Source organism: Balaenoptera borealis (assembly GCF_965194805.1).
Source record: "Balaenoptera borealis genome assembly, chromosome: 8".
In the NCBI taxonomy this organism is placed as follows: Eukaryota; Metazoa; Chordata; class Mammalia; order Artiodactyla; family Balaenopteridae; genus Balaenoptera; species Balaenoptera borealis.
The window spans coordinates 101,977,414-102,003,230 of NC_138865.1; the positions used below are offsets into that span (position 1 = coordinate 101,977,414).

Here is a 25,817-nt window from a genome sequence, read left to right on the forward strand (position 1 = left end):
GACACAATCACAGAGGACTAAATGAATTTTAGATATTGTCTAATTATCTTTCTAAAAGACTGGGATGATTCATACTCTTACCAGCAGTACATGTCTTAGTCCATTTGGGCTGCTAGAAGAGAACACATACCATGGACTGGATGGTTCATAAACAATAGAAATTTCTCACAGTTCTGGAGGCTGGGAAGTCCAAGACCAAGGCTCTGGTGGATTTACAACTCTAATGAGGTTTGCTGGTTCATAGACAGCTATCTTATCCTGAGACCTCACTTGGTGGAAGGGGCAAGAGAGCTCTCTGAGGTCTCTTTTATAAGGACACTAATCCCATTTATTAGGGCTCCAGTCTCAAGACCTAATTACCCCCAAGGGCCCCACCTCCAAATACCTTTACATTGAGGATTATGTTTCAACATATGAATTTTGGGAGGACACAAATATTCAGTCTCTGGAAGCATAGAAATGCCTATTGGTGCTAATCTTTGGTGTGTCTCACTTTTCCCTTTTTGCATTTTTAAGGTATTCTTACACCTTTGCTACAACTTCCCTGTATTGAAGTCCCTCTATTGAACCATCTAGCATAGGTTCTATTTTCCTGACTGGAACCTAACTCATACATCAATTTTTAAAATTATTTTTGCCTATTTGATTTTTTTTTCATTTTTATTTATGTTTCTTTGACTACTAGTAAAAGTAGGTATCATTCATATGTTTCTTTGGACAATTACCTGTTTTATCATTTGAAAGTTTTTATTTCAGATAGGTTATCTTTATCTGTTTTATTTATAGAAACTTTTGCTATATTCTGACTATTAATACCTTTCCTTTGTATGCATTGCAAATATTTCCTCTCAAGTCTGTCTCTCGTTTTTCTGACTTTGAATACAGTATTTTGGTTTATTTGTTCAAATCTACCAATCCCACTTTTGTGGCTTTGGATTTGAAATGCCAAATATATATCCCTGTAAATAAATAAATATATATTGTTGACCCTTGAACAACGTGGGGGTTAGGGGCACTGACTCTCCACGCAGTCAAAAATCTGAGTATAACTTATGATTGGGGCTTCCCTGGTGGTGCAGTGGTTAAGAATCCACCTGCCAATGCATGGGACACGGGTTCGAGCCCTGGCCCCGGAAGATCCCACATGCCGTGGAGCAACTAAACCCATGCACCACAACTACTGAGCCTGCACGTTAGAGCTCGTGTGCTACAACTACTGAGCCCGCATGCTACAACTACTGAAACCCGTGCACCTAGAGCCCGTGCTCCCCAACAAGAGAAGCCACTGCAATGAGGAGCCCGCGCACCACAACGAAGAGTAGCTCCTGCTTGCCGCAACCAGAGAAAGCCCGCGTGCAGCAACAAAGACCCAACGCAGCCAAATAAATAAATAAATAAATAAATATATTTTTTAAAAAAACAAAACTTATAATCAGCCCTCTGTATACAAGGTTGCGGTTCCTCCATATCTGCGGGTTTGCATCCACAGATTTAACAACCACATAACATGTACTATTTACTATTGAAAAAAAAACCACATATAAGTGGACCCATGCAGTTCAAATCTGCATTGTTCAAGCATCAGCTGTTATATATGTAATACATATATATGTGTATATATATGTGTTATATATGTAATACATATATATGTGTATATATATATGTATTATATATACATATATAATTTTTGGACTCTCCCTTTTTTACTACTGAGCTACTCCTGTGCCAGTACTGTACTACTTTAATTATTATTGTTTTCTACATAAATTTATCAGGTAGAGAAATTCCTCTGTGAGTGTTCTTTACAAAAAATTTAGGGCTATGTTTTGAATTTTAAATTTCAGATGAAGTTGAAAATACTTGTGACCATTCCATTCTTAAAAAACCTCTTAGGGGAATGGGGTCAGAGGTAAGAATTCCACTACCATCCATGATGGAATAAAAGAAATTAGATTTACCCTCTTACCTTAAACAGCTAGAAAACTGGACAAAACATATAAAACAATGGTTTTCAGACACTTAATAACAGCACAGAACTGTGATACTTAAGAAAAATGAATCCGGTGAGCTCTATGATTGCCCCAGTCTGCATCCCGGAGGAAGTCTCCAGGATAAATTCTCAGGGAGGAATACCTCAAAGAGAGGCCAGGGGTTCACTAACTTGAGGAGAAGAAGATCAGACAACAGGGAGGCCAAGGAGTTTAAAATATTCAAACCAGATTACTTAAGAGGAGTGAGCTGCACAGAAATATATAAAAATAACATATGAACAAGTAGGGTTTACTTCAGGAATGTAAGGTTGGATTAAAGTTTAAAAGTCAGGAAATAAAACTATTAACAGAACAAAAAGGAAAAACCATATGCTCATCTCTATAGATGTAGAAAAAAGCATTTGATAGAATTCAGTACCCATTCAGGATAAAGGGAAAAAAAAACAACTCTTAGACTAGGAATGAAAAGGACTTTTTCAAATTAATAAGGGACATCTACAAAAAACTTACAGCTAACATTATCTTTTATGGTGAAAACTTAATGCTTTCTTCCTAAGACTGAGAAAAAAGCAATGAAGTCCACTCTTTTCACATTTATTTAATGTTGTGTTAGAGGTAATAGCCAGTGTGCTAGGACAAGAATAAAAACTTTTTAAAGGCATACACAAATTAGAAAGGAGAAAATAAAACTAGTTTTTATTTGCACATAGAAAATTTACACAGACAAAATCCTAAGAAATCTATTTTAAAAACTACTAAATCCAGTAAATAATTAAACAAGGTAACAGAATAAAAGTAATACAGTAAATAATTATACTTATATTGTGCGGGCCAAAAAGTGCCTTCGGTTTTTAAGTAAAAATAAAAGACACATTTTTCATTTTCACCAAGAACTTTATTGAACAATGTATTCACCCTTTTGTTCACTACCTTCTGCCATTTTTCAGGCAACTTCATAATTCTATCTTCCCAAAACTTTTTATCTTTTTGAGCAAAGAACTGTTCCAGGTGCCTTTTAAAGTCTTCCAGGGAATTGAACTTTTATCCATTAAGAGAATTTTGTAAATACCAAAATCAATGGAAATCTGAAGGTGCAGTGTCTGGTGAATACGGCGGATGAATCAGAACTTCCCAGCCAAGCTGTAACAGTTTCTGCCTGGTCATCAAAAAAACACGGGTCTTGCATTATCCTGATGGAAGATTACAAGTTTTCTGTTGACTAATTCTGGATGTTTTTTGTCGAGTGCTGCTTTCAGTTGGTCTAATTGGGATCAGTACTTGTTGGAATTAATCGTTTAGTCTTCCGGAAGGAGCTCATAATAGATGACTCCCTTCCAATCCCACCATATACACAACATCACCTTCTTTGGATGAAGACCGGCCTTTTGTGGTGGTTCATTTCGCTTGCCCTACAGTTTCTTCCGTTCCACATTGTTGTACAGTATCCACTTTTCATCGCCTGTCCAATTTGTTTTAAAAACAGAACGTTTTCCTTATGTTTCAGTAGAGAATCGCATGGAGAAATATGGTCAAGAAGGTTTTTTTGCTTAACGTATGTGGAACCCAAACATCAAGGCGACTCACATAACCAAGCTGGTGCAAATGATTTTCAACGCTTGATTTGGATATTTTGAGTATGTCAACTGTCTCCCGCGTGGTCTAATGTTGATTGTTCTCAATTCTTGTTTCAATATGATCCTTATCAATTTCAACTTGTCTACCTGACCATGGAGCATCGTGCAGTGAGAAATCTCCAGCACGAAACTTCACAAACCACTTTTGACATGTTCAATCAGTCACAGCACCTTCTCCATACACTGCACAAATCTTTTTGTGCATTTCAATTGCGTTTTTACCTTTCTTGAAATAATAAAGCATAATATGCTGAAAATGTTGCTTTTTTCCTTTCTTCTTCAATATTAAAATGGCTATACAAAAATTCATCAATTTTGATAAGTCTTTCTTTAAATGCACACTGATATGACAGCTGTCACAAATTGTTTTGAATGAAGTTAAAGACAACTAAGTGCTACTAGAGCTATCTTACGAAAAAACCGAATGAACCCTTTGGTCCACCCAATATACGAACAATGAAAAATTTGAATTGAAATGAAAATAAAATAGCATTTACAATAGTACCCTAAACATATGAAATCTTGGGAGAAAATTTAACAAAATATGTGTAAGGCCTGTACATTGAATACTACAAAACACTGCTGAGAGAAATTAAATAAGACTTAAATAAATTGTTATATCATGCCTTGTGGAAAGGAAAATTCAAATTGCTAAGATGTCAATTATTTCCAAATTGATTTATAGGTTCAATCAAATCTCAATCAAATCCTCTCAGTTTCTTTGTAGAAACCGACATGCTGATTCTTAAATGACATGGAAATGTAACGGAACTAGAATAGGCATAATTATTCTAAAAAAAGAAGAAGAAAGTTGATTTCAAGAATTAAAAGAAAATTACAAAATACAATGTGGTAAGCATAGATGTAAATATAAGTGGAAAAAGGAAGAAAGTAAAATATATATATTTGATTTCTGACATAGGTGTCAAGGTAATTCAGCAGAGGATAATCTTTCTGACAAATGGTGCTGATCAGTTGTGTATCCATATACAAAAATATATACCTCAACTTTAATTCACAAATATATTAAAATTAACTGAAAAGAGCTCTTAAACATAAATGTAAGAGCTAAAAATACAAAATCTCTGGAAGAAACCACTGGAAAAAAATCTTTGTGACTTCAATTTAGGCAAAGATTTCTTAAAGAGGACACACAAAAAAACCATTAAAAGGAAAAATTGATAAATTGGACTTAACAAAATTAAAACTGTTCTCCTCTAAAGAAACCACTTAGAAAATGAAAAGACAAATCATAGACTGGGAGAAAGCATTTGCAAAACATATCTTAGAGAGAACTTGAATTCAGAACATAGCACTCCAAAATAAATACTAACAATTTTTTTTAAATGAGCACAAGATTTGGAAATTTTACCATAATAGATAAACAAATTGCCAATAAACACATGTAAAGATGCTCAGCATCATTAGATATTAAGAAAATGCAAATTAAAACCAAAATGAGATACCACTACACACCTAATAGAATGGCTAAAAAAATTTTTTTTCAATTAAGGGACATTTTACAAATTCCTGAAAAGTACCCCTCAAAACAGTCAAGATCATGAAAAACAAGGGGAAAGTAAGAAGTTGTCTGTTGTGTTGATTTTTGTTGTTAACATCTTACATATAATCCTGGGTGTTGGATGGCAAGCCAAGGTTCAACAAAGACCAAAGAGTAAAGTGAAATAGAGTTTACTATTCACAGGTCCTGCAGGCACTCCTCAAAGGGCCACTTGGCAAGGTCAAGGCAGGGAGCAAACTGCAGGAGCTGAAGCATGTGCCTTTATAAAGTTCTGAGAGTGAAGTGCTTTGGGGTTCTCAAGCTAAGGCCAGATCAGTCAATTCAAACCACAAAAGCAGGGTTTTGCTAAGTTTTGGGGAGGGTTTCTTATCTAAAGGAGACACAAGGGGAAAGAGCAGGGAGGCAGGAGAGACAGTTTATCACAAGGGGCATTGGAGGAGTCATATCAGGAACTTAACACTTTCTTGTCACTCTGTGGACTGTTATCTAGGGCATTCACTTGAGGGAGGGGCTAGTGTCAGTTCAAGGCCCTGCTGGCCACTTAGCCACACAAAATGGATGCCAAGGCAACAATATTACGGAGGAGTTTAGCTAAACTTTCAACACTGTCACAGACCAGATAAGACTAAAGAGATATGATAACTAAATGATATGTGATATCCTGGATTGGAATCTGGAACAGAAAAAGGATAGTGAAGTTAAAATAAAACCTGGAATATGGTTAATATTAATGGACATAGGTTGTTTTTTAAGTTTTCACTCATGTACCATAATAATGTAAGATGTGAACATTAGAGGAAACCAGGTGAGGGGCATATGGGAACTCTATTATCTTTGCAACTTTTGTAAATCAAAAATTATTCCCAAACAAAAGTTTTTTAAAAAAATCAATTGAACATGTATACGTGAGTGTACTTCTGGACATTCTCTTCTATCTATTTCATTGATCTAGGTCTATGTTTAGGCCAATACCACACTATCTTTACACTTCCACTTAGGCCAATATTTTGCTGACTTGAAATCAGATAGCATTAAGTCCTCGAACTTTGTTCATTTTCCAAATTATTTTGGCTCTTCTAGGTCTTTACACTTCTATATGTTAGAATCAGCTGATCAATTTCTCCCCCCTGACTCCCACTAAAAAACAAACAAAAACAAACAAAAAACAAAAATCTGTTGGTCTTTTTTTTTTTTAACATCTTTATTGGAGTATAATTGCTTTACAATGGTGTGTTAGTTTCTGCTTTATAACAAAGTGAATCAGCTATACATATACATATATACCCATATCTCTTCCCTCTTGCATCTCCCTCTCTCCCACCCTCCCTATCCCACCCCTCTAGGTGGTCACAAAGCACCGAGCTTATCTCCCTGTGCTATGCGGCTGCTTTCCACTAGCTATCGGTCTTACTTTTTTTTTTCTCTTTTCTAAAAAATATTTATTTATTTATTTTTATTTTTGGCTGTGTTGGGTCTTCGTTTCTGTGCGAGGGCTTTCTCTAGTTGCAGCAAGTGGGGGCCACTCTTCATCGCGGTGCGCCCTCTCACTATCGCGGCCTCTCTTGTTGCGGAGCACAGGCTCCAGACGCGCAGGCTCAGTAGTTGTGGCTCACGGGCCTAGTTGCTCCACAGCATGTGGGATCTTCCCAGACCAGGGCTCGAACCCGTGTCCCCTGCATTGGCAGGCAGATTCTCAACCACTGCGCCACCAGGGAAGACCCCCGGTTTTACATTTGATAGTGTATATATGTCCATGCCACTCTCTCACTTCGTCCCAGCTTACCCTTCCCCCTCCCCGTGTCCTCAAGTCCATTCTCTAGTAGGTCTGCATCTTTATTCCTGTCCTGCCCCTAAGTTCTTCATGATCTTTTTTTTTTTTTTTTTAGATTCCATATATATGTGTTAACATACAGTATTTGTTTTTCTCTTTCTGACTTACTTCACTCTGTATGACAGACTCTAGGTCCATCCACCTCACTACAAATAACTCAATTTCATTTCTTTTTATGGCTGAGTAATATTCCATTGTATATATGTGCCACATCTTCTTTATCCATTCATCTGTCAATGGACACTTAGGTTGCTTCCATGTCCTGGCTATTGTAAATAGAGCTGCAGTGAACATTGGGGTATATGACTCTTTTTGAATTATGGTTTTCTCAGGGAATATGCCTAGTAGTGGGATTGCTGGGTCGTATGGTAGTTCTATTTTTAGTTTTTTAAGGAACCTCCATACTGTTCTCCATAGTAGCTGTATCAATTTACATTCCCACCAACAGTGCAAGAGGGTTCCCTTTTCTCCACACTCTCTCCAGCATTTATTGTTTGTAGATTTTTTGATGATGGCCATTCTGACTGGTGTGAGATGATATCTCATTGTAGTTTTGATTTGCATTTCTCTAATGATTAATGATGTTGAGCATTCTTTCATGTGTTTTGTTGGTCTTTTAATTGGGATAGGATAGACCAATGTGGAGACAAATGACATCTTAACATTATTGCATATTTCAATCCATGAAGATGAGCAATCTTTCCACTTATTTGGCTTTAAAGTGTCTCTCAACAATATTTTGCAGTTTCCAATGCCTATCTTTGGTTAATTTTCTTAAACTATTTTATGGTTTGTGTGCTACTGTACATGGATTCTTAAATTTATTTTGGTCGTTAATATGTAGAAATACAATCACTTTTTGTATATTGGCCTTTTATCCTGGAACCTTATAAAATTCATTTGTAAGTTTTAGTGAATCTTTGTAGATTCCTTAGGATTTTATATGTATGAAACCATGTTAATTGTTCATAAAGTTTTATTTGTTCTTTCCCTATTTGTATGCCTTTAAAATTTGTCTTCTCTTACTGCACTGGCCAGGACTTCTATTACATTGTTGAATAAGGATGAGAACAGATATTTTTGCTTTGTGTCTGATCTTATGTAGAAAGCAATAACCATAAAACTGGTAGATGTAGAGAAGTTACTACCTATTGCTCGTTTGTTGAAAGTTTTCATCACAAATGGATGTTGAATTTTGCTAAATGCGTTCTTGGTATCTACAGAGATGATACATGAGCCTTTCCCTTCATTATTTTAATATGGTAAATTACATGGAGTGATAATCAGATGTTTAAATAAAAACTTGAATTCCTGAAATAATCTCCAGAAGTTAATCAGGACATATTTCATTTTTCATGTATTGTTGGATTCAGTACACTAATTTTTAAAAGAACTTTTACATCTATAGTCATCAGGGTATTTACTGGCTTATAACTTTCTTTACTTATGATGTCTTCATCTGGTTTCAGTTCAGGGTAATCTGATCCAATATGATGAGTTGGAAAATGTTCATCCTCCTCTACTTTCTGAAAAGTTTCTGTAGGGTTAGCATTATTTATTCCTTAAATACTGATGGAATTTATCAGATTTATCAGAAGCCATCTAGATCTTGAGTTTTCTTTCAGGGAAGATTTTAAATAACACATTTAATTTCTTTTAGTATTATAGGGCTATTTAAGTATTCTATTTCTTCTTTACTCAGCTTTGGTAACATGTATTTCAAGGAAATCTTCCATTTCATCTAAGTCATCAAATTTTTGAAAAAAAGTTATAAGTAACTTACTTATTATCTGTTGATTCTAGGATAGCGGTGTCATCTCCTTTATTTCCTATTCATAATTTTGGTCTTTTCTTTTTCTTTTTTTTAAAAAACACATTAATTAATTAATTAATTAATTAATTAATTTATTTATTTATTTTTGGGCTGTGTTGGGTTTTCATTGCTGGGCGCAGGCTTTCTCTAGTTGCGGCGAGCGGGGGCTACTCTTCATTGCAGTGCATGGGTTTCTCATTGCGGTGGCTTCTTTTGTTGCGGAGCATGGGCTCTAGGCACACGGACTTCAGTAGTTGTGGCACACAGGCTCAGTAGTTGTGGCTTGCGGGCTCTAGAGCACAGGCTCAGTAGTTGTGGTGCACGGGCTTTTTTGCTCCGCGGCAGGTGGGATCTTCCCAGACCACGGCTTGAACCCGTGTTCCTTGCATTGGCAGGTGGATTCTTAACCACTGTACCATCAGGGAAGTCCCGGCCTTCTCTTTTTCTTGATCAGTTTACCCAAAGATTTATCAATTATATTGATCATTTCAATGAACCACCTTTTGTTTTTATTGACTTTTTTCTACTGTTAGTGTACGTTCCAGTTTCCAGTTCAGGAATTGGCAAATAGTTTCTGTAAAGGGCCAGATAGTAGATATTTTAGGTTTTATGGGCCATATATGGTAACTGTTCTGTACTCTTTCTTTTATAGGTGTTTGTTTTACAACCCGCTAAAAATGAAAAATGATTCTAAGTTTAAGGGTTATATGGAAATAGGCCACTAGCCAAATTTGGCCTAGTCTGACCCCAGTTCTAGTTCATTGATTTGTGCTCTTACATTTATTACTTTATTCTCCTACTTATTTGAGTTTCATTTGCTCATATCTAACTTCATAAGGTGGAAGCTTAGATAATTAATTTTAGTCATTTCTTCTTTTCTAATAAAACACTTAAAAGCTATAAATTTCTCTTTAAGCTCTGCTCTAGCGGCATCCCCAATACTTTGATAGATTGTGTTTTCATTTCAGTATTATCTAAATATTTTCTAATTTCTCTTGTGACTCACCCCTACCTACGCTACCAAATAGAAAAGGGGTTTTGAAATTCCATTTTCTTCACCTTCCCAGAAAAAAAAAAAAATCCATGGTTTGACTCCTTTCCATGTTACCTCCCACACACTTGTATAATGCCCCTTTGATCTATTATGCCCCTAAGAATGTCTGAAATAGGGTAGATTCAACTGTGAAGTATTCACCTGTGATTAGAACTTGAAGTTGAAATAAACATAATACCTAAGCATTTGAGTGACCATCAGCATATAAAAGTTTAAATACACATGAGTATCTCAATGAATGGCATTCATGATTAACATTTTAATCATTTAATTTGCAAACCATTTTAAACCATATTATTATTAGGGTAGTTTCCATTTTTAACTCTGCCTGAAAACTTTGAAATATCTAAGAATTTATGTATATTGTAATGTTTCCGAGTCCTTGGGTATGAGTCATGGTTTCTTGTATAATCTCTCAAGTTCCAGTTGTTTAAAACAAGATAGTATCTGACTCATAGTGCCCAATAAATATCTATTAGTAATTGTAATACTAATGAAGTTGAAAGGAAGCAGTATGAAGTGTCCTTTTAAAGAGAATAGAAGAAACTAGGGTCAGACATCAAAAATATTAGAAGGCAAGTAAAAAAGTAAAGGAATTTCATGCCTGTTCAATGTTCATGGCAATACCAGCTACAGGTAGGAAATCATGAAGTAGAAGGCCAAAATGTGAAAATAGAGATATTGAATCTTCTAAGGATCTGAGACTTGAAATGACTATAGAAAGGGTATGAGCTTTTTTCTTGCTGAAGTCAGGCACAGAATTAATGGGTTGACAGTGGGGAGGGATAAGGAAGGGCTAGAAAGACAATGAATTCTAATGACTAAGGCTCTCTGAAAATATTACTTGGTTTCATATGAGGCCTAACAGGTAAGCTGGACCTGAAGGAAATTCTAAAAGATAGGGACTCCATAAATTACTGGTGACTGAACAACTTGCATTATTAAATAGGTTCCAAGATGACAACACTGAAGGGCAAGACACACATGGATATTTTAGTTGCTGATATGTTTGTTTAGAAAATTAATTGCATACATTTATATCCCAGATCTTCAAAAATGACTAATAAAAAAATTCCATGACTGCAATTTACTTCTTTTAGTTTAAAATCATTATTTGAAAGCTTAAATATTTTAAATTTTAAATTAATAATCATGGTTGTTATTCACTAATTTCAATTTTAAGGCATTATTTTTCCTTTAAAAATCTAAGAAAGAAGTATTTGATATAAAAAAAATTTAGGATCAAGTTCAACGCGGTATATCAGCTTCATATATCAGCTTCACCTTCATTCAAGAAAAGTTTTAAAAGGTTTTTAGATATCAATCCCTCTTTTCATAATATTACTTGACAATGAATACTTATATAAGGTTAGGTTATTGTGTTTCTAAAAGGAAAGCATGCCTTGGATAATGACTGGATTTGTAAGAAAAGTTATTTGTGATAATAAAATGACAACTCAACAAAACAAAGAATTTTTTTTCAAATGAACTAGAAAATTATAGTAAAATTTCTAATGTTTAGGCTGGTCATGAGGAAATTTACAGGGCAGCAAAACAGATATCCCTGAACAAATATCTCAAAAAATATATAGTATCTTCCGACAGCTCTTACATGTAAGAACACGGAATCTAGTAATTCCTTTAAAATGCATGTTTCTTGTTAATTAATTCAACATAATGTAGGGAAAGGATATAGGTACCCAGTCCATGGCCTGTTAGGAACGGGGGCCACACAGCAGGAGGTGAGGGGCGGGGGAGTGAGTGAAGCTTCATCTGTATTTACAGCCTCACTCCATCACTTGCATTACTGCCTCAGCTCCGCCTCATGTCAGATCAGCAGTGGCATTAGATTCTCATAGGAGCGTCAACCCTACTGTGAACTGTGCATGCAAGGAATCTAGGTTGTGTGCTCCTTATGAGAATCTAATGCCTGATGATCTGAGGTGGAGCTGAGGCGGTGATGCTAGCACTGGGGAGCAGCTGTAAATACAGATTATCATTAGCAGAGAGGTTTGACTGCACACAGACCATAATAATCCACTGCTTGTAGACTCATATCAAAACCCTATCAGTGAGTGGCAAGTGAAAACAAGCTCAGGACTCCCACTGATTCTGCATTCTGGTGAGCTCTATAATTATTTCATTATATATTACAATGTAATAATAATAGAAATAAAGTGCACAATAAATGTAATGTGCTTGAATAATCCTGAAACCATCCCCCCTGCTCCCGGTCCATGGAAAAATTGTCTTCCACGGAACTGGCCAAAAAAATTGGGGACCCCTGTTTTAGTGTGAAAAAGCAAGGCAGGTGTAAATATCCATATTCACTTCCAACCAACAGATAATTTGGGTTTAAATGCCATTCTTAGATCACTTGCAGAATGATTACATATCATTGTCAGTTTATTGTCATGATAAATCAATTTACTTACTCATTAAAAAAAATGTGTACTTCACAGTGAACAAGTCAATCATGTGTAATTGAGATTTTTCTAGTACACTTAAAAAAACTTTTAGATCTCAACCAAGATGTCCAATATATATGTTGTTTTGGGGAAACATGATTTTTCAAAGTTCTTCTTAGTATGAATCTTCTGATGCTTAATAGTTCTGGAACTATTGTTGAAGCTTCCCATGTTTAGTACATTTATAGAGTTTCTAACCTATATGAATTCTATGAAGTGTAATGAAATTTTGATCACTGAATTAAAGTTTTCTCACTCCATTAAAAGTGTTTCTGTTCAATATGAATTCTCTGATGAACAATGAGAGTAGATTTCCTGCTGAAAGCTTTTCTACAATCACTGCATTCATAGGGTTTTTCTCCAGTATGTATTCTATGATGTACAGTAAGGTGTGACTTCTTGCTAAAGGCTTTTCCACACTCAGTGCATTCATATGGTTTTGTCCCAGTATGGATTCTCTGATGCACAATGAGTTGTGATTTCTGGACAAAAGCTTTTCTGCATTCACTACATTCATAAGGTTTCTCCCCAGTATGAATTCTCTGATGTTCAATGAACTGTGAACTCTGGATGAAGGCTTTCCCACATTCATTGCATTGATATCTTTTGTCCCCAGTGTGAGTTCTCTGATGTACAATGAGATCTGACTTCTGAATGAAGGCTTTTTTACATTCATTACATTCAAAGTGTTTCTCTCCAGTATGAATTCTGTGATGCACACTTAGTTCTGACTTTCTGTTGAAGGCTTTTCCACACTCATTACATCTATGGGGTTTCTCCCCAGTATGAATTCTCTGATGTACAATGAGCTGTGACCGCCAGATAAAGGCTTTTCCACATTCATCACATTCATATGGTTTCTCCCCCATATGAGCTCTTTGATGAACACTGAGAGCTGACTTCTTGATGAAAGCCTTCCCACATTCATTGCATTCATAGGGTTTCTCCCCTGTGTGAATCCTCTGATGAATAATGAGGTTTGACTTCTGGATGAATGCTTTTCCACATTCACTACATTCATAGGGCTTCTCTCCTGTATGAGTTCTCTGATGTACAGTGAGCTGTGACTTCTGAATAAAGGCTTTTTCACAGTCATTACATTTGTATGGTTTTTCCCCGGTATGAATTCTCTGATGTACGATAAGTCCTGACTTTCCACTGAAGGCTTTCCCACACTGAATACATTTATATTTTTCACTTGTTAGAAATTTTGGTTGTGCAGAGAGGTGAGACTTATGTATGAAGGCTCTGATGTGTTCATCAGATGTTCTGTTCAGATGAACTACTTTCCACAGTGCATTATATTCTTGGTCTATCTCCTCAGTCAGTGACTTATTGTTAATAAATGTAACTTGATTCAAAAGCTTGTCTTGGTTTTCCTGGTAATTTATCTCATCTTCAAGTTTCCAGTCTTCAAAAATTGAGCATACTATCATGTTATGGAGTATTACTTCTTCAGAAATGCTCTTCTGTGGAGCTAATTCTTTCATTTTGGGTCTAATTTCAAACTCTAAGAGAAAACCCAAGTGTAAATAATGTTATTTCTCTCTCGAGCTTTGAGGAACACAAAACACAAAAACAAAAAATAAAGGTCTTCATTTTAATGGAAATAGACAGAAATCTGATAATGAGTATGTTCAGCTTTGAAATTTAAGAATATGATATTAAAACCCAAAGACAGAAGAAGGAACAGACATAAAAAGAAGTGAGCAGGAGAGCAATGGAAAAAGCAGAGTTGATGAGCTCAGTGTCATGGTCCCACACAGCCCCACACACTTCTGCCCCATCTCTACTCCATCACAAGGCTCTGTGAGGAACAAAGGCAGACCAAAAAATAACTTCAGGAAGACAGAGGAAGCATGCTAGCAAAGGGGACTGAGAGTGAGTTGATGTGACCAGCAGAAAGATTAAACTCACAGTAAATATAAAAATGTTTTATATGTAACCAGGCAGATTAGAGCACAACTACAGGGAGAGGATGTCAAAGTACATGCATCTTAAAGGGTCAGATGACATTAAAAAGGCACAAGATAAGATAGGCTTTATATAAAGGGGACAGTCCTCAGAAGAATAGGCAGTTTCAAAGGGAGACAAAAAGCAAAAAAGAAGGAAGAAGTACCCTCTGGTAACTGGGTGGTGGCAATGGGGAAAAGAAAAAAAAGAGGAAATTTAGGGTCCTGGAAGACAAAAGAGAACCACAAAACCAGAAAACTCAAAACTCCTCCTTAATCACAGAAAGGAAGGAAGGAAGGGAGGGAGGGAGAGAAGAAGAAAGGACTCTGCTCAAGTCCCTGAACTTAGCTATATTAACAGAAAAGGGATCCATAAAATTAGAAATCTTATAAAAACACTGTGATATGTTAAAATGAAAAGAAAAAGTAAAGTCCATAGAGAACTATTACATAAAATCAGGAAATGAATTTGTGCAGAAATAAACAGAGGAAATTGTCCCCTTCAAAAACTTGCCATGAGGCAATGCTCACGGGACGCTTCCGGTTAGGTATCATGGCCGCGGCCGTTCGAGAGTCACGTGTGAGTGCGGGGAAAAAGCTGAAAAATTCACTAAAGAAGAAGGGGAAGATGAAAATGGTATCCCCGGCTGCAGCATCGGAGCTGGAAGATAAGGACAAAGGTGCTGCCGATAGTGAAGGTTCTGTAGGAAGCTGTGGATCGGAAAAGGATCACTTTTCCTCTGGTGAAGAAGCAATAGAAGCTGACAATGAGGATGAAGCTGAGCCCTGTGGCGATGGCAGTGAAGATGCCGTAGAAGCTAATGTTGGAACTAACGTGGGCTGGGCAGATGCCATGGCTAAAATCCTTAGCAAGAAGACTCCTAAAAGTAAACCCACCATTCTGGTCAAAAACAAAGAGTTGGAAAAGGAAAAAGAGAAGTTGAAGCAAGAGAGACTAGAGAAAAGAAAACAGCTTGATAAGAAGCGGGAATGGGAAATGATGTGCAGAGTAAAGCCAGATGTTGTCAAAGACAAAGAAACAGAGAGAAATCTTCAGAGAATCGCAACGAGGGGTGTGGTGCAATTATTTAATGCTGTTCAAAAGCATCAAAAGAACGTTGATGAAAAGGTTAAAGAAGCTGGAGGATCTATTAGAAAGCGTGCTAAGCTGATATCAACTGTTTCCAAGAAAGATTTCATCAGTGTTCTCAGAGGGATGGATGGAAGCTCAAATGAGAAAAGTTTGACTGGGAAGAACTCGAAAGCCAAACAGACTGAAGCAAAATCAGAAGAGGGCCCAGGATGGACTATCCTACGTGATAATTTCATGATGGGAGCATCCATGAAAGACTGGGACAAAGAAAGTGATGGACCAGATGACAACAGGCCGGGGTCTGGAAGTGACTCTGACACATAAAGCTATATAAGAAACACAGTTTCCATTTTATTTTTCCTAGAAGAATACTCATGCTCTGAAAGTTGGGGAATTATAAAGATACCATTTGTAAGAGAGCCAAAAGACTTTCACTATTATCAACTTCGGTGTTTCTCTTTTTCATGTAATCTTGGTTAAAATGATATTTCAAACCTTGTATAATTTTAAGCATTGTTCTTTAGAATGTTTGTGGAAAGAAATATTTCTACTTGAGATATGCATTTTGCCAAGTTCATTATAGGTTTACCTATTGCTTTTGGATATTGGTGTTTTATTTAAGTATCACTGAGGGTTGTAGAAATGCAATATCAATTCATAATTAAAATGAACTCCTTGAAGTTAAAAAAAAAAAAAATTAAAAAAAAAAAACTTGCCATGAAACAGAAGAAAATTTTGTTTGAACTCCAGGCAGAATTAAATATACTCAAACAAGCATATCAGGACATGGAAAACCACCATGAGTCAGAACTTCAAAAGATAAAAACCAAAATGAACAAAAAACAGGGAGAAATGAAAAAGAATTGATTGAACTCAGGAAAAAAAATGGAAGATTAAATTACAAGATGTGGTCAGGAAGAAAAGAAGGGAAATACAAATTTAATAAGTGGCACTGACTAAAGGAAAGAAAACAACCAAGATAATAAAAATGACATAAAGAATCAGATTAAAATGGTCATAGAGAATGCAGTGGAAAAGGAAGACAGGAAAAGAAGGAATAATATTTCTATTACTGGAGACCCTAAAGAATTTTTTTAAGAAACAAACAAAAGATTATAACTCCAAGACACTTCACACTGAAAGGTGAGAAGAACAGAAGGTAATTAGAAAGAATATGAATATCATTTGGTAAGTTACTTTGAAAGAGAGCATACCTAAGAATGCCTGAGTGCATGAGGAGAGGAGTATAAGCCCACTTTGGGAGAATGGAGTGCTAAAGATATTAGTCAAAGAGATGCTAACTAATTAAGAAGTGTCCTAAATATGTGGGCTAGATAAGATTCAGAGTATAGGTAGGAGGATTACCTATTTCTCTAAAAGTCAACTAAAGGAAAAGGATTATGTGGGTGTTTGATATGTAGCAGTGTCATTTAGGTATTCCACAAACCCATATCAATTATTTTCAGCCATTTGTAAACATCTATGGCCTTCAAGAATAATTTCCTAAAAAATACTTCAAAGACAAACATATCACTAATCAATATGAATCTTCCTTCCCTGCCTCCCATTTGCCAGGTTCTCAACTTACCTGAATAGGCCCAATTTGACATTTCTCCCTCCTCCATCCATGGTTCTCCTTGCTTAAACAAGAAGATTACATCTGAATTCAGAGACTGATACCTTGTTTATGGGAAATAATATAGGACTTGGGTGTTAGTGGATAAACTAACCAACCTAGAACTCACATCCATTACATATGTATCAGAATGGCTAAAATTTAAAAGACGGACATTACTAAAGGTTGATGGAACTCTACTACATTGCTAGTATAATATAAATTGGTATAATCTCTTTGGAAAACTGGTAGTATCTACTAAAGCTAAATATACATATGCCCTATGACCCAGAAATTCCACTCCTCTGTATATACCCAATAGAAATGATATGTTTATTTCTACCAGAAGATATGTATAAAAATGTTAATAAGCACTTTATTCATAATTGCCAAAATGTGAAACAACCCAAATGACCATCAACAGTAGACTGGATAAATTGAAGAATTATTGTATACTCATTAAACAGAATACAATACAACAATAAGGAGCAACAAACTACTGTCACATGCAATAACATGAATGCATTTCACAGATATTATGTTAAATGAAATATGCTAGACAAAAAAAAAACCTTACATACTGTGTGATTACACTTACATGAAGGTCAAGAACAGAATTAATTTATGGTGATAGAACCACAAGTTGTTATCTCTGAGGAGGTAGGTAAATGGTAAGGGGGCGGTTCAAGGGAGCCTGCTGGGGTGCTGGAAATGTTCAGTATCTTGATCTGAGTAGTGGTCAGGTAGGTGTATACATATGAAAAAATGCATCAGCTGTGTAATTAATATTTGAACACTTTATTATATACATTATATCACAATTAATTTATAAAAACCAAGAACTTCGGCCCAGCCCATTGTCTTCAGCCTCTGAAGAATGAGCAGGATGCAGTACCCATTTTCTTTCCATCCAAGTTCACTGGAGAGGTAGAAGCACAGTATTTGGGACTCAAAATTAATATTCTTTTGACCTTTATAGGTTGAAATGAAGCTCTTTAAGCATTCAGAGACCCAGTAGCTTTTAGCAAAATATAAAGGAAAGGCAGTTGATTGGGTACTATGATGCGTTTAATATATCCCCATAAATTCTTTGACATGCTTCCCTTCAGGAAGTAGAGCTTATTCTGCACCCCTTGAGTGTGGGCTGGACTTAGTAACTCACTTCTTTTTTTTTTTTAATTTATTTTTTTAACATCTTTATTGGAGTATAATTGCTTTACAATTTGTGTTAGTTTCTGCTGTATAACAAAGTGAATCAGCTATATGTATACATATATCCCCATATCCCCTCCCTCTTGCGTCTCCCTCCCACTCTCCCTATCCCACCCCTCTAGGTGGTCACAAAGCACCGAGCTGATCTCCCTGTGTGATGCAGTTGCTTCCCACTATCTGTTTTACATTTGGTAGTGTATATATGTCCATGCCACTCTCTCACTTCGTCCCAGCTTACCCTTCCCCCTCCCCGTGTCCTCAAGTCCATTCTCTATGCGTCTTTATTCCTGTCCTGCCCCTAGGTTCATCAGAGCCATTTTTTTTTCTTAGATTCCACATATATGCGTTAGCATAAGGTATTTGTTTTTCTCTTTCTGACTTACTTCACTCAGTATGACAAACTCTAGGTCCATCCACCTCACTACAAATAACTCAATTTCGTTTCTTTTTATGGCTGAGTAATATTCCATTGTATATATGTGCCACATCTTCTTTATCCAATCATCTGTCGATGGACACTTAAGTTGCTTCCACATTCTGGCTATTGTAAAGAGTGCTGCAATGAACATTGTGGTACATGACTCTTTTTGAATTATGGTTTTCTCAGGGTATATGCCCAGTAGTGGGATTGCTGGGTCATATGGTAGTTCTATTTTTAGTTTTTTAAGGAACCTCCATACTGTTCTCCATAGTGGCTGTATCAATTTACATTCCCACCAGCAGTGCAAGAGCGTTCCCTTTTCTCCACACCGTCTCCAGCATTTATTGTTTGTAGATTTTTTGATGATGGCCATTCTGACTGGTGTGAGGTGATACCTCATTGTAGTTCTGATTTGCATTTCTCTAATGATTAGTGATGTTGAGTATCCTTTCATGTGTTTGTTGGCAATCTGTATATCTAGTAACTCACTTCTAATGAACACAAGAAGGTAGAAGTGATCATGTGTGATTTCAGAGACTTGGCCATAAAAGGCACTGTGACTTCCTCCTTGCTCTCACTCTATCTAGGGGAAATTAGTTGCCAGGTCGTGAGAACAGGCCCACATGGCAAGGAATTGAGATCTCCAGCCAATGAACAGCAAGGACCTAAGGCTCCTGTCAACAGCCACGGGAGTGAGTTACCTTAGAAATGGATCCTACAGTCCCAGTCAAGTTTTCAGATGAATGCAGCACCTGCTAACATCTGACTACAACCACATGGGAGACCACAAGCCAGAACCACCCAGCTGAGTTGTTCCATATTCCTGACCTACAGAAATTGTTTGTAAAAAAATGTTTACTTTAAGCCACTATAATAATTGTTATACAACAACAGGTAACTAATATCAGTACCCTCTGAGGGAAGATGTCCTTACCCACTGAAACAAGGTTACTATAGTTCTCCAGCATCACATCCTTGTACAGGTTTCTTTGAGCAGAGTCCAGCTGCTGCCACTCCTCTTGAGTAAAGTCCACAGTCACATCTTTGAATGAAACAAATCCCTGTAACAGAACATTCCTATTAAATCTAAAGTGAAAAACACTGAGTGATGTATAAAAGATGTATGAGAAATTATTGCTGTTTTCGTCATGCAGGGTTCATCACAAAAAGTTAAAGAAAATGTTTACCATGAGGCCAATTTTGGGTTCTACTACGTGGGAGAAGTCAAACTCCTATTAGAAAAACTTTGCCATTAAGAATCATCCATTCTCTCTCCATCAAGCATGTATTAAGAACCTATGTGACCAGCACTATTTGGTGCTCAGGATACAAATATAAATAAAACACAGCAGGTTTACAGACTAGTAGATGGAGGCAAACAAGTAAGTATATAAATGCTATAAGATGTTAAATAGGTTATGACAGAAATAGGAAAGAAAGAGTGATTCTATTTTGGGCTTTGTAAAGTTATACAAAATGAATAATGAAAAATGTAAAAATAAAAAATTTTAAATGTAAGGATAAAATAAAAAGGTTTTGAAACATAAAAAATGAATAGTGTATTCTCTGGTAACCTGTGGAGGAGGGAGAAAGATCATTCCAGATGAAGAGTGGAGTAGGAAAAAGGCATGTGAACATGAAGAACATGGTAAATTCAAGGACCTGTGAGCGCTTCAGTATAATGCTCTCAAACATCATTTATTCATATACAGCCTTCAGAGGTTTTATCATATCTGCATGTTACCTGCGCTATTATTGACTTAATAGTTTTAACCCAACAACTTCTTTACTTAAATAAATGTATTTTAAAAGGAAACCACTAAAGGGAAAACCAGTATCACTTGTCAGAAAACGAAGATAACAACAACAGTAATCTGCAAAGCAAGTATATACTGGCGAAATGCCATGTATGAGATTTGCTTTAAAATGTGCAACTCCAGGGAACAAATAAATAAAAGAAGAGAAAGAGGAAAGATGTCAGATTGGTAAAATATTAATTGTTGAAAATAAATGAGGAAGTACAAGGGGTTTATTATACTGTTCTCTATATTTTTATATATGTTTGAATTTTTCCATTAAAACACTTTAAAAAATTAAATAAAGCAGAAACCATTGTTTTTAAAGTTTAAATTAAAATTAAAAATGTAAGTAATATTTAATCTACTCAATTTTTTAAAACGCATATCTACACATAATGAGAAAAATGAAATAATTTTTGATCAGTTAGTAACAATAAAGTGCTAATGAACTCACTGTTCCTTACTATTCAAACCATGATTAAGTTCTCATGATTAATAGACCTCAATAAGAGCAGTCTATTTTAAAATTTGATCTTAATCAAATCCAACTGAGATACTTCTGAAAGACAGTGTATGAGGAAAGGAGAGGAATCAACTAAAACTCCTTGGTTTTTGGTGTAAGCAACTGCATCCCACTGAAGTCCAGGAGACAAGAAAGATCTGGTCTTGGTGGAGGGAGAGGTGGAATCAAGAATTCTATTTGTTCAACAATAAAAAGACAAATGATTCAATGAAAAAATGGGCAAAGAACATGAATAGACATTTCTGCAAAGAAGATATGCAAACTGACAATAAGCACATGAAAAGATGCTCAACCTCATTAGTCATTAGAGAAACAAATCAAAACCACAATAAGATACCACTTTACCCCCGTAGGATGGTTATCAACAACAAAACAGAAAATACAAGTGTTAGCAATGATGTGAAGAAACTGGAACCCTCATAAATTGCTGTGCAGTTCCTACAAAAGTTAAACATAGAATTACCATATGACCCAGCAATTCCACTCGTAGGTATATACCTAAAAGATTTGAAAACAGGTACTCAAACGGATACTTGTATACAAATGTTCATAGCAGCTTTATTTACAATAAAGCCAAAAGGTACAAACAACCCAAGTGTCCATCAGCAGATGAACGGATAAACAAAATGTGGTATATCCATAGAGTGGAATATTATTCAGCCATAAAAAGGAATGAAGTTCTGATACATGCTACAGCACAGATAAACCTTGAAAACATGCTAAGTGAAATAAGTTAGACACACAAGGACAAATATTGTATGATTCCACTTGCACGAAATACCTCGAATAGGCAAATTTACAGAGTCAGAAAGTAGTTTTAAGTGACCAGGGGCTGTGGGAGGAAGGGAAGAATGGGAGTTATCACTCATTGGGCACAGAGTTTCTGTTTGGGGTGATGAAAAGGTTCTGGAAATAGTGGTGATAGATGCACAAATTGTGAATATAACTAATACAACTGATTGTACACATAAAAATGGTTAAAATGGCAAACTTTATGTTATATATTTTTTACCACAAGAAAATCTACTTGCCCCATTAAGCTCAAGGTATCTATTATAATTGACATGTACATGGCAATAATGGGTAGGCAACTGGACTTCAGTGGGGTGACAGTTGTTCCTAACAAAAACTGAGAAGCATGGAATTCAAGCTGAGAAAAGAGAGAATTAAGAAGTGGGGAGAGGAATGTAATAAACAGTGAAAAAATGGATGGTCAATTGATCAGAGGTCTGTACAGAACTGAAGAATTGCTGGAGTCAAGGTACTAGATAATGAGCTAGAAATAGAAATAATGGCCAACGACAATGAGAAGTCCGCCCACCGCAACAAAGAGTAGCCCCCGCTCACTGCAACTAGAGAAAGCCCGCACACAGCAACGAAGGCCAACACAGCCAAAAAATGAAAGAAAGAAAAGAAAGAAAAGAAAAGGAAAGAAGGAAAGAAAGGGAAGAAAGGAAAGAAAGGAAAGGAAAGGAAAGGAAGGAAGGAAGAAAGAAAGAAAGAAAGAAAGAAAGAAAGAAAGAAAGAAAGAAAGAAAGAAAGAAAGAAAGGCCAGAGAGTGAAATGCTTGGAGCTATTGGTAATTATAAATCTGGACTATGACTATGGGAGTTGGTGGCTGAATAAAAGAAATGAGGAGATGCACTAGTACCAATGGTACTGTGACATTATGACTTATAATAAAGTATATTTGGTCCTTATCCTGTTCCTGGCACAGAGCTCCTAAAAACCCTTGAATTTTCTGTGAGGAGTGGGATAAAGGTATCTTTTGTTATGTTAATGAGGTATGCTTGGAAAGCACCTAAGTATGGGGGCTAGTTGTCCGGGAAGCCAACTGTGAATAGAGGGTGCTTTTTTTTTTTAGCCCCACTCCCTGATTTCTAGGGAGGGGTGCAGGGCTAGAGGTTGAACAAATCACCAATGGCCAATGATAATCAATCACGCCTACATAATGAAGCCTCCATAAAGACCCAAGAGGAAAGGGTTCAGAAAACTTCCAGGGTGGTGGACCAGAATGCTTCCATGTGTCACATGCTGGTCCCCAAGCTCCTTTGTTCGGGACCTATGTATCTCTTCATCTGGCTCTTGATTCATATCCTTTAATATCCTTTATAACAAACTGGTAATCTAGTGAGTAAACTGGTTTCCTGGGTCCTGTGAGCCCCTGTAGCAAATAAATCAAAACAAAGGAGGGGGTGGTGGGAACCTCTGATTTACAGCCAGTGGGTCAGAAGCACAGATAACAATCTGGACTTGCAACTAGCATCCGAGGTGGAGGGCAGCCTTGTGGAACTAAGCTTGTAACCTGTAGGATCTGATGCTTTCTCCAAGTAGGTAGTGTCAAAATTAAGTTAAATTGTAGGACACCCAGCTGGTGTTGGAAGACTGCTTGGTGGTATGGAAAAACCCACATATTGAAACTGGGTACAGAATTATAGATACAAAACCCAGTAGTCCTCACAGATATAGAGAACAAATTAGTGGTTACCAGTGGGAAGAGGGGAAGGGCAATATAGGGGTAGGGGACTAAGAGGTACAAACTATTAGGTATAAAATAAGCTACAAGGATGTATTGTACAACACAGGGAATATAGCAAATATTTTATAATAACTATAAATGGAGTATAACCTTTAAAAATTGTGAATCACTATATTGTAAACCTGTAACTTATACAGTACTGTACAGCAACTATACTTCAATGAAAAAAAGAAAAAAAAAACAGTAATCCCCAAACTTTTAAAATCAGAAACCATGATATTGTGATATGATAAGAAATATACATTTTAGTCTTCTCCCTGGCTCTTGGTCACAGCTCCTAAAACTTTTGTAATTTCCTAAGCAATAAAGGTACCAGGAGCATCTTTTGTTCTAATATTTGATCTTTGACTCTGATTTTTTGACAGAGCTCCTAAAATTTTTGGAATCTCCTGGTTGACAGGAGCATATTTCGTTCTAAAGAGGCGAATCTTGGTGAGACATTTTTCAGTTAAAAAAAAAAAAAAGCACACACATCAATAATATACACCTTAAAAAAACCCCATAAGTTATATGTAAGTAACTCAATGCTGAGATATTATGATCATAAAAAGATATATAAGTAGAATTTCTCATCTTTTCTCTCCATATGCCAGGGGATCATCTTGCACATCTCCTAAGGAATGCATGCTCCCCACTTTGAACACACTATGCTGAAGCTATATGCTACACAGTGGGAATAAACCAATGGAACATTATAGGTAAAAATCAAACAATATATACCTTCAAATAAAAACATTTAAAACTGTATGACAATCACAACCACTAAGATGCTGGCTACTAGCTGAGTGATAAACCAACAGAAATTAGCAAATTCACTTGATCTCCACTATCCACCAAGCATGCTCACTTGATATACACTTCGAGGTTCTCAATCTATTGAATTTTAAAGGAAAAATATCTGATTATTTATTGGTCAAAAACTGCAAATTAAAATTATTTTAAATTTAATAAAATTAAAATTAGTATTACCTTTAATGACATGAATCCCCTGGACTAATTTTACAAACTCCCAGAAATGCTGCTCCCAAAATTACAGATTTTATTCATGGATCAAGCCAGACTGTTTGACAGCTGTGTACTTGGCCCTCTGATTTTACTGCCTAGAAATTGAATTCTGCCTTGTTATTATGCCCTATACTTATTTGGAGAAATGGTTTAAGAAACAGCCAGGGAGAAAACTGCTATGGAATTTATCATGTGTTGGTAAATGTTAAGGACACTGACTACTACATCATATGCATGCAGTCCCATCAGGAGAATAACTTCAAACCTAAATGCAAAAAAAATCTTTACTTTCTTCAAGAAATTATCACATTTAATGTACAATGTAAATCATATAATTGCAGATGGTATGCTCAACTTTAACTCTGAAAGATCCTACAACTTGTATGACTATGTTCCAAGTTTTCTTGGTCAGATCTTCTATTTTATTTTCCCCGATCTCTATTTCCATTTTTTCAGTTAATTGAATTAATTCTTTTAAACTGCCTCAAATACAGTGGAAAACAAAACGGGGTATAAATAGCTCACTTACCTGAGACTTGCTCATTTTCTGTTGCTCTTCAGAAGCAGTAGATATCTGTACAGACAGAGCTGGGATGAGCAGGGAGGGGAAAAAGAAGATAGCTTTGAGAGTCTGAGCCTGCTCTGTGATTCCCACAACCATGAGCCTATAAACTCCTATGATCAACTACATAAAAGACTACCCTTTAGAGACTGCTCCTTTCAAAGATTCAGAGAGACCACAAAGAATTACACCGTGATAACATCAATCTACTAATTTATAGTTCTGAAAGGATCAGGACATGATGTTTTTCCTTTGAGGATGTGAATGTTTGTATTCCATTATATGTTTAGAAAGTTTTTCCTCCTTTGACTCTACAAATCTACTATTAAATATTTATTCTAAAAAGAAATAGGCATGGATATACACAAAGATGTATCTGCAAGAATATTCATCACAATGCTGCTTTATCACCTAAAAAGTAGAAACCACTTAGATGTCTGACGATAGGGATTGGTTAAATCAATTACTGAAAAAACAGAATACTACACAGTCATTAAAAATGTCTTATAAAAGTATTTACATACCTGGAAAAATTTTTTCTTGTTGAATTACAAAGCAAGAAAAATAAGTCATAAAACAATAAACATGTTGAAAAGAAATATATTTGCAAGAAAAAAGTGACTAAAATGACATACATCAAAATGTTATGGTTATCTTTGGGTGGCAGGATTAGAAGTGATTTCTATTAAGTTGCGTTTAGCATTTTCAGTTTCCAATTTTTCTAGAATAAAGTTATATTATTTTTGAAACAAAATTGATAGTTATTTTTAGCAGCTATTGTCC

At 36.0% G+C, this 25,817-nt stretch overlaps 2 protein-coding genes across 11 annotated transcripts in view; one reads left to right on the forward strand and one right to left on the reverse strand.

Moving 5' to 3' along the window:
* Positions 1–8,866: 8,866 nt before the first annotated feature.
* The window catches only part of LOC309634180 (uncharacterized protein), a 31,889-nt gene continuing 14,938 nt past the window's right edge, over positions 8,867–25,817 (reverse strand). For 6 of the 10 annotated variants that reach the window (XM_082404068.1, XM_082404064.1, XM_082404065.1 and 3 more), the window contains 3 exons: positions 25,002–25,060; positions 19,541–19,667; positions 8,867–13,823 (listed from right to left, as the gene is read on the reverse strand). In XM_082404068.1, the coding sequence (XP_082260194.1) occupies positions 12,574–13,823; positions 19,541–19,667; positions 25,002–25,016 (1,392 nt within the window). In that variant the 5' untranslated portion in view covers positions 25,017–25,060 and the 3' untranslated portion in view covers positions 8,867–12,573. Of the gene's footprint in view, positions 13,824–16,946; positions 16,999–19,540; positions 19,668–25,001; positions 25,061–25,558; position 25,817 lie in introns of those variants that run through there. The other 4 variants (XM_082404067.1, XM_082404062.1, XM_082404060.1 and 1 more) reach the window with 4 other exon arrangements.
* Positions 14,789–15,961, forward strand: LOC309634229 (RRP15-like protein; the record flags this gene model as incomplete). Its single annotated transcript, XM_082404187.1, has 1 exon — positions 14,789–15,961. One exon carries the CDS (start codon positions 14,789–14,791, stop codon positions 15,680–15,682), a length of 894 nt encoding a protein of 297 aa, XP_082260313.1. The 3' UTR covers positions 15,683–15,961.